Raw genomic sequence first — 15,498 nt, 5'->3', positions numbered from 1 at the left:
GACTGGTTGAAAGTGTGATAAAACTGGATACTTTGAAAAGGGATTGCAAGATTATTTTCGGTAATAAAAATTCTAAAGGATCTTGCACAGTTTTGAAGTCAAAGTATAGCTTTGAAAGATGTAGAGATCTAAGAATGATGTCACTTGTTAAAACTTGACTTGGATTCCGTTCTGTAAGAATATATAATTGAATTTGTATGAAAACGATTGTATATCGCTGTGAGTATAGTTAATAATTTTTGAATCAAAGTTGAAGAATGTACAGTGTAACATATTAATTGTGAACTTATATACTTTCCGAGTATTACCTACCCGTTAAAGATTTCACAAGTAATATTTTGTACAAAAGAATTTTCATTACAATCTTTATGAAAATATATGTATGTATATTTTCTTCAGATGTAATACAGATTTAATGAGTTAATATCATATTAAGCTCATTTGATTTTTGGCTTGAATTAGAAAAGAAAAATCTCTAAAACATTAGAGATCATATAATCTTCGCAGAATATTTCACTAATGAAATCAATACTTCATTATTTATTCTTATTGATATTCCTTGGTGAAGGATGTTGTTGCTCGTGGAATTTTTTTTTTTTGTGAACCTTACAAGGCACAGATGATGTTTTCTGGAAAGTTTCAAGTACATCGAAAATGAAAGTGTAAAATCAATCATGTATTTGAATAATACACTTAATTTATTATGAAATGGAATCTATTAAGTCGAAGCAGAGATTATAGTTAACGATTGTTAAGTCATTAACGAAGGATGTATAGCATATTAGTAACATGAACTAACCGAGTAGTACCTACCAGTTATAATTCACATGTAATAGCTTAGTACGAAAAGATTTATTTTTATTTCAAATTTCACACATATATATATATATATATATATATATATATATATATATATATATATATATATATATATATATATATATATATATATATATATATATATATATATATATATATATATATATATAATATACATATAATTTCTTCAGGGAAAATGAGTTAATACTTCATAACTCGTTAATACAATATATGCGTTGTTGATTTGTGATGATGTTGGTGATTATGGAACTGGTGGAAATCGTGATGTTATAGGTGCTGCTAGTGCTGACGATGCTAATAGTACTGACGTGCTGGTGATGCTGACGGTACTGTTGATGCTGCTTGTATAACAAGTCTAGCTTGTAAATCGCGCACTATTCCTGTCAGGGTTTCACTTTATTATTTCTATCCGCCCACTACTAATTTACAATATATAATCTCTAAAACTTTTAGAAACTACATATTCTCTGCAGAATATTTCTTCGATGAAGTTATGAATCAATACTTCATCGTTTGTTGTTGTTGATATTCCTTGGTATCTATAGGGCGTATGACGTTGATGCTCGTGGGACAGATTGTGAAGTTGAGGTTTGCGGTGCGGTTGTTGTTGGTGGTGGTAATGGTACTGTTGGTGTTATTTTCGGTGGTACTGTTGATGCCGGTGATGCTGCTGGTGCTTGTAACCTTTGCACCATATTCTCCAAAGCCACTACCCGAGCGCGAAGCTCGTTGACTTCTTCTATTACACCGGAATGATTGTTGGTTAGGACGAGCGGATGAATAAGATTCAGAATTTGAGATAGTACATTATCGTGACGAGATACTCTGGAAATGAGAGAGAAAATGGTGTCTCGAACAAGTTCGCCGGTAAGTGCTTCAGGTTCTTCGCTAAGAGGGGAATGTGGTGGATGGAAGGGATCACCTTCTTCTTGTCTCCAATGATTAAGTAGGCTACGAACCCATCCCCAATTCATCCAGAATAGGTGATGGTTGATTGGTTGATCCATTCCAGTTACACTGTCTTTGAAATTCATGTGAATATCCATATCGGAATAGCTGTCAGAGTTTAAGGAATTTGAACTAGATACGAGATCCATCTTGTATAATTAGGGAGATGATTTTTTATATGAATTAGATTATAGAATTTAGTTTGGTATTCTTCAATACATAATTTACATATGTATATATAATACCAAATTCCATAAATCACGAAGAAATTTTCGGAAGTTGTCAGGAAAAGTTTACAGTAACAGATACGCTAAGATATGAATTTTTTTCTATACACTATTTATGTAATAAATGCAGAAAAACATGTCTAGACTTAAGAATGATAAGCATGTAATTTCCGACAAGAAATGATAAGCAAAACTTTTAACATGCAGACACGGTCGAAGTCCAGACTTACTAATGCATCTTAACAACTATCAGTTAGACACACTCATGCAAGACCTGGTTTGCTAGGACCAACGCTCTGATACCAACTGTGACGATCGCTCCAAATCCATATGGACGAACACGTCATTCATTGATTTCATTGCGAGGTATTTGACCTCTATATGTTTTGTAAACATTGCATTCTTTTAAAAAAGCACACCATAAATGAATATTTAAATCAAAGGTTTTCGACATCTGATGATTTCTACATATAGACAATCACCGTAATATAATAGTTTACAATAATACTTCCGTTGACAATGCAGTCAAAATAAGATAGATGGTGATGATTTGTGAATGCAACGTTTTCTCGAATAAAGCATGTATGACTCCATGCACATATCTTGTATAACATATAAGCAAACAGCGGAAGACTTCTAGGAACCTGAGAATAAACATGCTAACAAGTGTCAACACAAAGGTTGGTGAGTTCATAGTTTTAGTGTTTCGCATAATTTGTATATAAAGGTGGACCATAAGATTTCAGTTGTTTCATCCAGAAACGTTTATCAAATTATTCTACAAGATTGAGCACCTTGGTAACTAAGTTTTAACGTCTATAATAAGTACCCCTGTTTTAACATACATGCAACCAACATGTACAATACACGCAAATCAACGTGTACTAAACTCAAATAGCATACGTCTATTTTATAGTTCAGGCTAGGGTTTCCATACTTGGAACAGACGGGGATGTCAAGCCCTATGGATCCATAATAGTTCTTATAACCGGCAGTTACTAGTTACCAAAGCTAAGGGATTTTCGGTTCAAATTCAGTGTAGAATTTAGTATGTACTTGTATCCATTGCGTTTAAAATAAAGTGCATGTATTCTCAGCCCAAAAATATAGATTGCATAAGCAATTAAAAAGGGAGCAAATGAAACTCACCTTAGCAGCATATAAAGTCGTTCACCAAAATGTGACCGAAACTCGAATTACCAAATAACCGTAGATCTCAACCTAGAGAACATATGTTGGTCAATAAATGTCTATTAAGCTAGGTCAGGTCATAGTGTATCACAATCCTAATGCTCGAGATCGACATACAAAAGTTATCCAAAGTTGTTTCAAAAAGTCAATCTGATTCAATACTATAGTTAAATGATTATGATAATCGAAACATTTTAACATTACACATAGTTTCCCAATTCTTGAGATAGACTATAGTTATTATAAGGCTTTAAAATATGATAAAACAATCAATTTTGACCATTGTTCAATAAAACGAGACATGCCTTATTTAAGAATTCATTTACTCGGCTAGTAGTATTCCAAGACTCAATTTATCAATCTCGTAAATAGGTTGTTTAAATATTAATTACAGATTCGAAAGCAATTCCAATTAACGTCAATCATAATTCAGTTGACCATATCTTTTAATTCGTTCATCGAAATTACGCGATTTCTAAATGAAAAGTTATTGATTTTTCGTCAGCTTTCCAAAAACATGCATATCATATACCTTTTATCAGTAATATATGTATTTAATTCGTGATTCATCATAAACTGTTTAGCGAAGAAATTTAGCATACAAGCATGCATAAATATATATACTCGAGCACTAGACATGGATACACAATTAATATATAAAAGATAAGATATGAATGCTCACGTATTAATATTGTGATTCAATATTGCAGGAAAGTACGTAGACGCAACGGAGATGATAAACACTAGGTTTGACTTTATGAGCATACCCTCGAACCATACCCATAACTTCCATAGCTATAACCCATAATTTCCTTAGCTCTGCCCCGCTCGTAAAACCCGTTTTTAAATTACTTAAACAGCACTCCGTCGTAGTATTTTATGTATAATACTAATAATAATAATACTCCTAACCCTCAGATTAATAATAAGATTAATCTTAATAATAATAATAATAATAATAATAATAATAATAATAATAATAATAATAATAATAATAATAATAATAATAATAATAATAATAATAATAAATATATATAGAGAACAGAGGGATAGATTGATGAAATGAGAAATGAATTCGACAGCAAACCTCGTGTTTTATACATCCTAACCTGTCCCCATCCACCATGCGATCGCATGGTTTATGTGAGGGGATGCCATACGATCGCATGGCTCCCATTTTCAGCTCACAATCCTTTGTCTCGTTGTTTGTCGACATGTTTTTATATTATAAATATAATATATTTAATTTATATAATTAATTATATATTATATTAAATTCACGTGCATAGTTGATTTGTAATTTTTGTTCCGATAAGTCGTACGTCGTCACTCGACTTATGTCCCGGTTTCGGTTTTTCAAATGTCCTTTCGTACACTTAGAAAACTTGCATTTTACGTTTCGTGACACATACCTTTGTCAAAATATAGTCTTAAATTATCCATAAACTATACCACTCAAAGTATATCTTAAAATTTCGAGTGTTTTGGTCATTTACTTCTATAAATTATTGTCTTGTTAATTACTAATGTATATATAATATCAAATCGTTTTATGACCAAGTTAATATATATTTTCAATATTAATAAACACGTTTTAAAATACACATCGCACGTTATTCATATAACTAATTCTAACAGTCAATATTCTTTATTATTGTATGTGTCCAAATTACGTTATTTAAACAAACACTTTACCATTTATTCCGAATACCGTTAAGAATGAATGATTTCCCAAATCAACGTGGACCTCACAACAGAGACCCGTAATAATATCATAATCCTTAAAGGACTCAATAAATATCTTTTAATTCAATCGTTTGGCATAATCTTTTAACTCTGTAGTTAAATATATCAATCATATAATCAAACCAATAAGTTTAATGCACAGTATCGTTTTCATAACACTTTGTTACGTTTTCAAGTTATAGTATATGTATCTATTTACATATAATTGTTCGCGATTCGTTGAGAACAATCGAAGGGTATTTGAATAGTTCAAGAATTTTAGGATTCAACTTCATAGACTTTGCTTATCGTGTCGAAAACGTTAAAGATTTAGTTTAAATTTGGTCAGAAATTTCCGGGTCATCACATCATAGGTCGTGATCGTGAGCCCTGCTTTTGCTTAAATTCTGGTCGACTTGGCTGCTGCTATATGTTCTGCTTCTGTTTCCGTTGTGAACCAAAGACCAAACACCCATTTTCTCGATCTTTATTCGTTCTCTAATCTGAGGTAAAAACATCAAACTATAACTTTTAAAGATTACACTTATTATTTTCTAGTTATCAAATAATAAGATGATAATTATTAAGTTTATGATTAAGTATAATATAATTACGAGTATGCTTAATGATAAGATTATGATATTAAGTATTAATAAAGATATTAGTAGTATGATATTAATGTGATGAAGATTATTATTATCATGGAACAAGGATGATAACTAACATAAAGATTATACTATGCATTAATACGATTGAAAGTGTTGAAGAAGGCTATAATATAAGTAGTCATAATCGATTGTGCATGAGCGTGCATAGATACATATGTATAAACATATAAATATACGAACTTTTTTATAAAACAGTATTTATAAGTGTTAATAATGACATACGTATAAGTACACATATATAAAGGAATGAACTTTATTATTAAATACGATATATATGTATAAAGGTGATAACTTTAATATTAATATGAGGTATACTTATAATATATACACTTGCACGTTATGCAAATATGGATTATATATAAAATAGAATTACTTATATATATCGATGTTACTCAAATTATACATATAATCCTCACAACATCCGTCTTAAGATGGCTATGTTTTGATGAAAATAGTGCATGATATTGTTGATTTGAGCTGAATTGGTGGTTGAAGGCTGAAAGCCTAGCTTGATGCAAAATTGACCAAGCCTTGAGCCAACCAAGAATGTCGTTCTTCCTTTTGGAACGGCATTCCTATGTGCTTCATGATAAGAACGACGTTCTAATTTTATGGAACGTCGTTCCATTACAAAGGAAATTGGAAAAATCACATCAGAACATTTTGGGCCATTTTAAGAACGACGTTCTACATTTAAGAACGGCGTACCTCCTTCAAGTGATCAAGAATGGCATACCAAATCCAACAACGACGTTCCTCCTCTACGTTATAAGGAACGACGTTCCTTAAGTAGAAACGTCGTTCCTACCTGCAGTTCAGAATTATTGGGTAGCCGACTATAAATACTTAATGATAGGGTTTTTGGAGGGGGGAATCATTGTAGTTGCTGTCTTAACCTCGAATTTCTACCTAAGAATCCGAATTTCATCAATTAGTTGGTGATTAAGGAGCTAATGGTTATTTGAAATATTTGTCTTTAATTTGAACAAATGGTTATGTTTAAAGTGTGTGTGTGTGTGTGTGTATATATATATATATACACACACACACACACACACACACTTTTAATAATAACCATTTGTTCAAATTAAAGACAAATATATATATATATATATATATATATATATATATATATATATATATATATATATATATATATATATATATACACCAACGAGCAGTAGCTCGGTTGGTACCCGGTACTAATGATCCCTGGGCCCACAGGAATATGCCCTAATGCAATATATGGGTGCAGGTTCGATTCCTCAGCCTGCAAGTTCCTTGTGGGTATTAGGGGGAGGTATTTTACAAGGCATACTTAGCCCTTACGGGGTGGGCGGTATGGGTGCCAAAGGCACACGGGGTCAGGGTTTCTCCGCCAGTCCAAACCTTTTGCAATATATATATATATATATATATATATATATATATATATATATATATATATATATATATATATATATATATATATATATATATATATATATATATATATATAAGGTTGAAGAGATCGGAACTCGGGGAGTTTTCGGCGGGACTATTTTTGGGAGTTTGGGGAAAACTCGGGGAGTTCTCGGTGGTTGACTATTGTTGACTTTTGGGATACTTTTTATGATACCCGAGATTTGACCGAGATTTGGCCGATTTGACCGAGATTTGACCGATTTTTGGCCGAGAAACTCCATTTATCGGTCGTTGACCGATTTTTTAGTCGATTCCAAAACGAGAACTCGGCAGCAACACCAAAACGAATTCTAAGTGAGAACTCGACCGGATTCTGCAACCTTATATATATATATATATATATATATATATATATATATATATATATATATATATATATATATATATATATATATATATATATATAAAGTCAACGTTGGTCAATGGTCATTTACGACATTGTATACAATAGTCAATTACGAAACTGCTAACCGTTTCCTTATTTGATGACCTACCGACGGTGTACCGGAAACTGCAACAACTAATTCTTTATCTTTAGCTTGTTGTTGACGTTCATAGATCGTAATTGCTTACATTTCCCCGATGGTTAAATGATTAAATTGGGGTTTTATTGAATCTGATTGTGTGGTAAAATTAAATTCAATGAAATTAGGGTTCTTGGGTTTTGAACAGAAGAAGGAAATGTTCAATTGGGTTGGATTTAAATACCTCTTAATGGAATGATTTAACACGGAATATTGGATTATTCAATCAGCGCATTTGTTTATAACCTATTAGTGACATATGGACTTACGGATGAAATCAGGTCAGATTTGGGCAGGGTTTAGGTAATCCCAGACCCGAACCGGATTAAAAAAACTCGTCCCAAACCCGGACTCAAACCCATCGGGTCCGCATTTAGTTACTAACTAGCGGGTAAACGGGTTTCCCACCAGGTATTCGGGTCTCCATTTACTTACGAACTATTGGATAAATGGGTTATTCCACGGCTATTCGAGTCTTTTATCGGGTAAACGGGGCAGGTAATCAGGTATACGGGTTAAGTATATGAAATCGGGTCTTTTTCAGGTATACGGGCCGGATAATCGAGTTTGTGATTAAAACCGTACCTGAACCCGGACCCGCAATAAATTAAAAAGTATTGCCATACTCGACCCTATACTCAAAAAATTTCATATATACAGAATTAATCCTTATTTCTTTGTAACTTCAGTTTGTCCAAGTTTAAAGATTCTGTAATTCGACCATTCGTGACCTCTCTCTCCTAAATGCCAGTGTCAATGAATTATTAATGAACATATACGGTACGAGTATAAAATAGCAGCTATTGCGATTAAAAATATACATACATTGCAAAATCTAATTGAAAATCAACCAGTACATGAATAAAATCCTTGAATCAAATGATTTGCGACTTAAAACAATAGCAGTTACACTTGTATTAAACTCAAGTCTAATCTTTAACCCTATAATAACCTTCTTAGTATTTAGTAATTATTATTATTATTATTATTATTATTATTATTATTATTATTATTATTAATATTAATATTATTAATATTAATATTAATATTAATATTAATATTATTATATTATTCGCCACTAAAAAAACAGTAGGTAAACCAAAAACCCAACAAATATTCCTCATTCTAACCCAAAACGGAGGATCTTGCCGGTAATCAAAATATCAAACCCAGCAACTAATTTCTTTTATTCGTCATTCATTCATACCTTATCTCTAAAAATAAAAAGCAAACCATAAACCATTTTTGAATCATCTTCTTCGTCAACATCTATACTACTCAGCTACTCTAATATTCTTTTTTTCCTACAATTCGCAATTCCATTTTTTCGTAAATTTTCAATAAGTCCATTCTTGTGGTAGCCGGAACTCCGCCGGTTGCTGACGGTTATTACTTGCCCCTTGCTGACTCATCATCCCACTATTCCTGAATACCATCTCCGAATCTGCCACGTCAGCACCTTCTTTTGATTTCAAGTTCAAGTTAAGAGCTTGTACCACTCTATCCGGAAGCAAAACAGTTGAGCAACCTACATAATATAATTAATAATTAAAAAAAATATTAATATAAAAAATTTAAGTCAGATCTAGAAACAAGAATTTAACTTAGAATTAATTAATTACTCCGTAATACGGAGTACTTAATAATAAAGGTGAAGTAAAAAAGTAGTAAAAGAATAGTACCTCTTTTTTTAATGGGTTCAGCCGGCGCTCCAATTTGTCGAGGCAAGAACACACCCGTACCCGTCGTCTCTCGTTTAGCAGTGTTAGAGTTTCCTAAAAACACAGCCCGCATACCCGACCCGGAGACTCTTTGACCCGGGTGCAGCTGAGTTGGCCAAGTAGATAACGGCCGACCATTAACATTTTCATTCCGTTTTCTGTTATGTTGTTCAATCATTTGCAAATACTGCTTTTGTTTCGCCATTTGTTGCTGTTTCAATTGCTGAAACTATTTTCCAAAAAACAATAAATATATTATTATCATACGGTAATATATTTATAAGTTCTAATAAATGGAAATAAATGGGTAATTACTTACCTGAGCAACTTGGAGTTGTTGATAACGGAGGTTAGGGTTTGAGGTAGTTTTACACGGCGGTTGTGAATTTAAGTAGTAACGTGAAGCGGCTTCTTCTACCATTCTCATCCTAGCAACTTCACCGGCGGCAGCGTACAACAGATCCCAAGACGGTTCATTACGGTTAACTTCCGGCACCGTTAACGGCGGTGAGACACAGTTAGGACTTCCCCTGCTACTTGACCCATTCATACATCCACACAAAGTTGACTGTGGGGAACCGGCCATCACCCTTGTTGACTGTTCATTTATAGAAACAGACAAAACACTCCATAATTAGTATAAAATTTATTAAAATAATTCCTACAAAAAAATAAGTATGAAAGTGATATGAAATGTTACCTTTGATATGTGACTTTCAAAGTTTAAATTACTTAAATCATTTTTAAGTGAGGTGTTACCGAGCTTTCGGGTCAACCCGGTAAGATGCTCATCTTCATCACTTTCGGTTTCGGTTGAGCCCAAAAGAGACTCCACCGGAGAACTCAGATCCGACTTAGACCCGAATGAGTCAGAACCGTAAAGGGCAGAGCTTTTGTTATTAGCGGAGATGGGTTTTGGGGGAATGAAGTCCATGAGTATGTCTTCATCGTTAAGGAACTCCGGTGGTAACCAGAACTCGCCGTCGGCTAATTCTTGCGCCATTGAAAAATGATATCACCGGAAAATTATTAAGGTGGGTTTTAAAAAGGGGGTTGCAATTATGGGGCTCACGCCGTCCGTCAATCAAGATATAAAGAGAGAGAGATATTTAATGATGAAGAAGGTTGTGAAGTGTTGGTGTTGCTATAAATATTACTCCATTGGTAGTGGATGGAAGAGTGAGTGACACGCGCGTATGGATAAAAGTGGGGGAACAAGAGGATTTTTCTTTTTGCTTTTGGTCAAGGGTATTGTATCAAGGGTAAAGACCATGGATATCCGGGTCGGGTTGGTGATGTATTTATTTTTTATTTAATATTTGTTATAATTCAGTAGGCTTATAACTAATTTTGACCTAAGCCTATACAATCCTTAAATATGAGAGAGTAGTAATGGAAGAGAGAGAGAGAGTATATTTCTTATATGTAAGAAAAAATGGTGTGTATATGTGTGTTCATTATCCACATATATATAGTACAAATTTTACTATCCATATTTGACTAATTACCATCCATATTTTACTACTAAATTTACAACACTCCCCCTTGGATGGTAATTTTTTTTAAAGAGCAATTAATACTGCCTCGTTAAAAACCTTGCTAAAGAAAACCCAGTGGGATAAAACTTTAGCTAAGGGAAAAAGAGTGCAGCATAGAGTTGACTCCCCCTCAAGTAGACAACGCTGAGTCGTCACATCTTTTGAACTTGCCTCATGCCAATATTGTGAATGTATGTTTTGAAAAACAGCGATTGACAGTGCTTTGGTATAAAGATCAACAGAGTTGTTGATTGAACGTATCTCATTTTAATCTGGTTGTCTTTTACGAGATCTTGAGTATATAAGAAGAATCTGAGGTTTTCATCTGAAACTGTATCATCTAAATCTTTTATGTACAAGTTTGGTCCACGTGATTTGTCTACAGTCTCCTTCATGGTTTGTTCAAACTGTTGTTTCAATTCCTATTCTCTTTCAGTCTTTTTCTGAGCCTTACTAATATACCATTCTTTTCCATCAAACTTATGACCGTTGAGACCGTTTATAACTTTAGCGCCTCGTCAGCATTTATGTTTTGTTCTGTCATTTTTTGATACTCTTCTTTCATTTGTACTATGTAAGCTGTATTATCTTCATAGATAGTTGTTAGGCTTTTATAGCGTTCTAGTCCACAAGAATCAATAATGATTTGTATCATTGATCTTAACTAAAATCATTCCCGAGTAGCTTCATGTAATGCAATCACTTCGGCATGATTTGATGATGTTGCAACAAGTGTTTGTTTTGAGAACGTCATGATATTGCGGTGTCTCCATTTAGGAATACATATCCAGTTTTGAGATTTAGCTTTATGTATATCAGATAAATAATCTGCATCTGTATAACCAAACAAATCTTGTTTCGAGTTGTTAGAATAAAATAATTATAAATCAGTAGTTCCCCGAAGGTATCAAACTATTTGTTTGATCCCATTACAATGTCTTTTGGTAGGGGCTGAGCTGAACCTTGTCAACAAATTAACTGCAAAAGAAATGTCAGATCTTGTATAATCTATAAGATACATAAGAACCTCAATTGCACTAAAATATAGAACTTCCGATCTGTTAAAATTTTCATGATCTTCGCATGGATGAAATAGATCAGTGTCAATATTGAGTGATCTAACAACAATGAGTTTGTCTTTAAAAAAATGTTTTAAAATCTTTTCGGTATAAGTTGTTTGATGTACAAGTAAACCATTAGGCATATGCTCAATTTGCAATCCAAGGTAATACTTGGTTTTTTCAAGATCTTTCATTTCAAAATAATTCTTTAGAAGTTGAATGATTTCATAGATCTCTTTATTTGTTCATATGATGTTAAGAACATTGACATAAACAACTACGATCTCATATCCGAACATTGTTTTTATAAAACATACGTGCAAAATAAGTTTATATTTATACCCTTTTTTTTATCAAGTAGTCATTTAATCGGTTATACCACATACGTCCCGTTTGTATAAACCCACTTAGAAATCTTTGTGATTTAATGGAATATATTCCCTTGGGTTTTACATTAGATGCTTATGATACCTTAACCCTTTAGGTATATTCATATATATCACTATTAAGTGATCCATACAGATAAGTAGTAACAACATTCATGAGATGCATTTAAATAACTACCAGGTTGATTAAGTATCTAATAAGTAATTGTATCCATTACAGGAGGATAATTTTTCCTCCTAATTCATTTCTGGTCTTTGTGGAAAATATTGAGTTACAAGTCTAGTTTTGCCTTGTAACTTCATTTGCACATTTCTTTTCGGATAAAAATTCATTTGTATCCCATACGTTTCACATCTTTAAAAGTGATAACGATTGATCCGAAAACTTTTCTTTTATCGAGCGATTCTAATTCAGCTCTTATTGCTCCTTTCCATTGAGCTCAATCATGTCCATTTTGTATATTCAATGACAGATTTTAGTTCCAGATCATCATCTTTATTCATGATGTCATTGTAACATTATATGAAAATATCTCATAGAGATTTTAGTTTCATTTCGGTTCCATAATATTGCATAATTTATCGCAATTTTAGTATTTACATTTATCAATATCCTCTGCAGAAGGAATATTGATTTGTGGTTCTTCTTGAACACTTTCTCTTACCTCATTATCAGCTGATTTTCTTTTTCGAGGATTTTTATCTTCGGAACCAACTGATCTTCCACGTTTGATGCGTGGCAAAGACTCAACAGTGACATTATTGCCAGCTTTTGGAATTTCAGTTCGAGCTGGAGCATTTATCGCTGGTATATATGATTTAGTCACTTTTTTATATCTGTAAATGCATAAAGTAATTAATTTGCAAGTTCTTGCATATGCATTATTTTTGAACTTTCGTTTCACATTCTTTTGTGCGAGTTCAATATACCTTAATTGATGTTCGCATCATGAAGCATCATTTTATTTTTTATTTTTATTTCTCCCCCTAATCTAGGGAACAATGTTTTATTAAAATGACAATCAGCAAAACGTGCTGTAAAAACATCACCCATCATGGGTTCAATATATCTTATGATTGAAGATGTTTTATATCCAAAATATATTATCATCTTTCTTTGAAGAACTATTTTATTGTGTTGTGGTGATACAATTGAAACATACACTGCACAACCAATATTTTAAGGTAGAAAATATTTGGCTCTTGGCCAAAATCAAGTATTAAGTGAAAATATTTACGACTTCCACATGGTATAATGCGAATTAATGTCGCAGCATGTAAATTTACATGTCCACATATAAATATTGAGAGATTTGTACTCATTATCAATTGTCTAGTTATTAGCTGTAAGCGTATATATATTGATTCAGCTAAACAAAATTTTGTGTATGCACATGAGCAACTGGATGTTCAACAACAATCCCTGTAGATATATAATGATCATTAAATGCTTGAGATGTTAACTCACCAGCATTATCAAGTCTCATCCTTTTAATGGTGTAATCAGAATAATGTGTTCTCAATTTAATAATTTGTGCAAGAAACTTTGCAAATGCCATATTACGGCTTGATAACATACAAATATGAGACCATCCGCTAGATGCGTCTATTAGAACCATGAAATATCAAAATGGTTCACATGATGGATGAATTGGTTCATATATCTTACCTTGAATTCTTTCAAGAAACATTTGTGATTCTTTTTTACAATATACTTTTCATTAATCACCATATGTGCTTTCCATTAATCACCATATGTGTTTTTTTTTTTTTTTTTTTATAAATCACCATATGTGTTTTTTTTTATCATATATCCTTTTCACCATATACGCTTTTAATCATATGCACTGTGTTTTTCACCATATGCGCTTTTAATCATATGCGATTTTCATCATATGCGTTGTGCTTTTCATCATATGCGCTTATCATATGCGATGCGCTTTTTATCATATGCGCTTTTTTATGTGAATAGTAAATTAATTAATTTCGTTTTACTATTCATATGAATTAATTTAGATTTACTATTTTGTTAATTGAGTAATATATATATATATACATCATATACTTGTGACTCCGAAGGCTCAAATGAATTTGACCATATAGTTATACGTTGTACCTTGCACATTAATTTTCAGTAGAAGCTTTAGATGCATATTATTTTCAGTAGAAGCTTTAGATGCACTTTTTTTTTAATCACCAAATACCACAAACACTTTGTTTGCGTTTGTTCATAGTCATCAATGAAACCAATTTTCTTTAATTTTATTTTATACAATAAAATTAACGCAACATTATTCTTTTCAAAAACAATAATCTATTGTTATTGTTCACTTGTGCCATGTTTAACAACAAAAGTCAACAACCTCTGTCTTGTTTGTTGTGGCAACAAAAACAACCTTTGCTTTTGTTACCGAGAATCCAAGACCAAAAAAAAATTAATTTTTAATTAATCTTTTATCAAAACCATAAATGATTTTATTGATCTACGTTGATATAGCCATAAAGAATTGACGGCTGACCTACTTTTGTAAGTGTATTTCGGCTATCATCCCGAAAACGCACAACGACCTTTTTTTTTTTTTTTATGAACTATTTGTTTCATATCTAGCTTAGGCAATTATTGTGAACATTTGGTCCCTATAAGAGCATCTATTTTTTAGACTTTTAGTTGATTTGTACTTGTCACAATTAGGGATAGCACCCGCGGGTCGTGGATGCGGATCCATTGGATCCATCACCCGTACCCGCGGATTTTTTTTAAGAGACATCCAATTGAACCCTTGTTCGTTGAAACAATTTGACTATATTTTTACTCCCCATTATTAAACGGGCCATTTTGATGCACACTCTTAAAAAAAATAATTTGTTTTTTAAGTTTTATTATTCAACCTCCTTTTTTCAACGGTCACGTTTTTAACAAAACATTTGACAAGTTTGGAAAAAAAAGTTTTTAATTGATTATCATCAAAAGTTTTCTATTGTCACTCTACTGGATGGAATTATGGCATACAACCAAAATTGCAACCCAACACTACATAAGAACAAAAAGGTTGTTTTTAATTAACATATGTATATGTGTTAAACTCGGAATAATAATAACTTATTTTAGAAAATTAACATAAGACATGTTGAAACATTTTTGTCACATTTAGCTCATCAAGTCTAATACTTATCATTGATAGATTTTATCACGTCTAGGAGATGT

General features: G+C 32.3%; 1 protein-coding gene across 1 annotated transcript; it reads right to left on the bottom strand.

The window, feature by feature from the left end:
• Positions 1-8,650: 8,650 nt before the first annotated feature.
• LOC139877036 (uncharacterized) lies at positions 8,651-10,406 on the bottom strand. The gene is made up of 4 exons (XM_071864444.1): positions 10,009-10,406; positions 9,628-9,906; positions 9,270-9,537; positions 8,651-9,115 (listed from the first exon to the last, which is right to left on the bottom strand). Exons 1-4 carry the CDS (start codon positions 10,309-10,311, stop codon positions 8,925-8,927), a joined length of 1,041 nt encoding a protein of 346 aa, XP_071720545.1. The 5' UTR covers positions 10,312-10,406; the 3' UTR covers positions 8,651-8,924.
• Positions 10,407-15,498: the final 5,092 nt, after the last annotated feature.

The sequence above is a fragment of the Rutidosis leptorrhynchoides genome, chromosome 1 (assembly GCF_046630445.1).
Source record: "Rutidosis leptorrhynchoides isolate AG116_Rl617_1_P2 chromosome 1, CSIRO_AGI_Rlap_v1, whole genome shotgun sequence".
NCBI classification, from domain to species: Eukaryota; Viridiplantae; Streptophyta; class Magnoliopsida; order Asterales; family Asteraceae; genus Rutidosis; species Rutidosis leptorrhynchoides.
The sequence above is the reverse complement of the archived record's forward strand: the minus strand, read 5'-3'. Positions and strand labels throughout refer to the sequence as shown.

Excerpts from the sequence above, each read along its gene's own strand:
- LOC139877036 (XM_071864444.1), bottom strand. The coding sequence starts at position 10,311 with ATGGCGCAAGAATTAGCCGACGGCGAGTTCTGGTTACCACCGGAGTTC. Across the intron at positions 9,538-9,627 it reads AACAACTCCAAGTTGCTCAG|TTTCAGCAATTGAAACAGCA; the intron begins GTAAGTAATTAC and ends TTTGGAAAATAG. Across the intron at positions 9,116-9,269 it reads TGAACCCATTAAAAAAAGAG|GTTGCTCAACTGTTTTGCTT; the intron begins GTACTATTCTTT and ends TATATTATGTAG.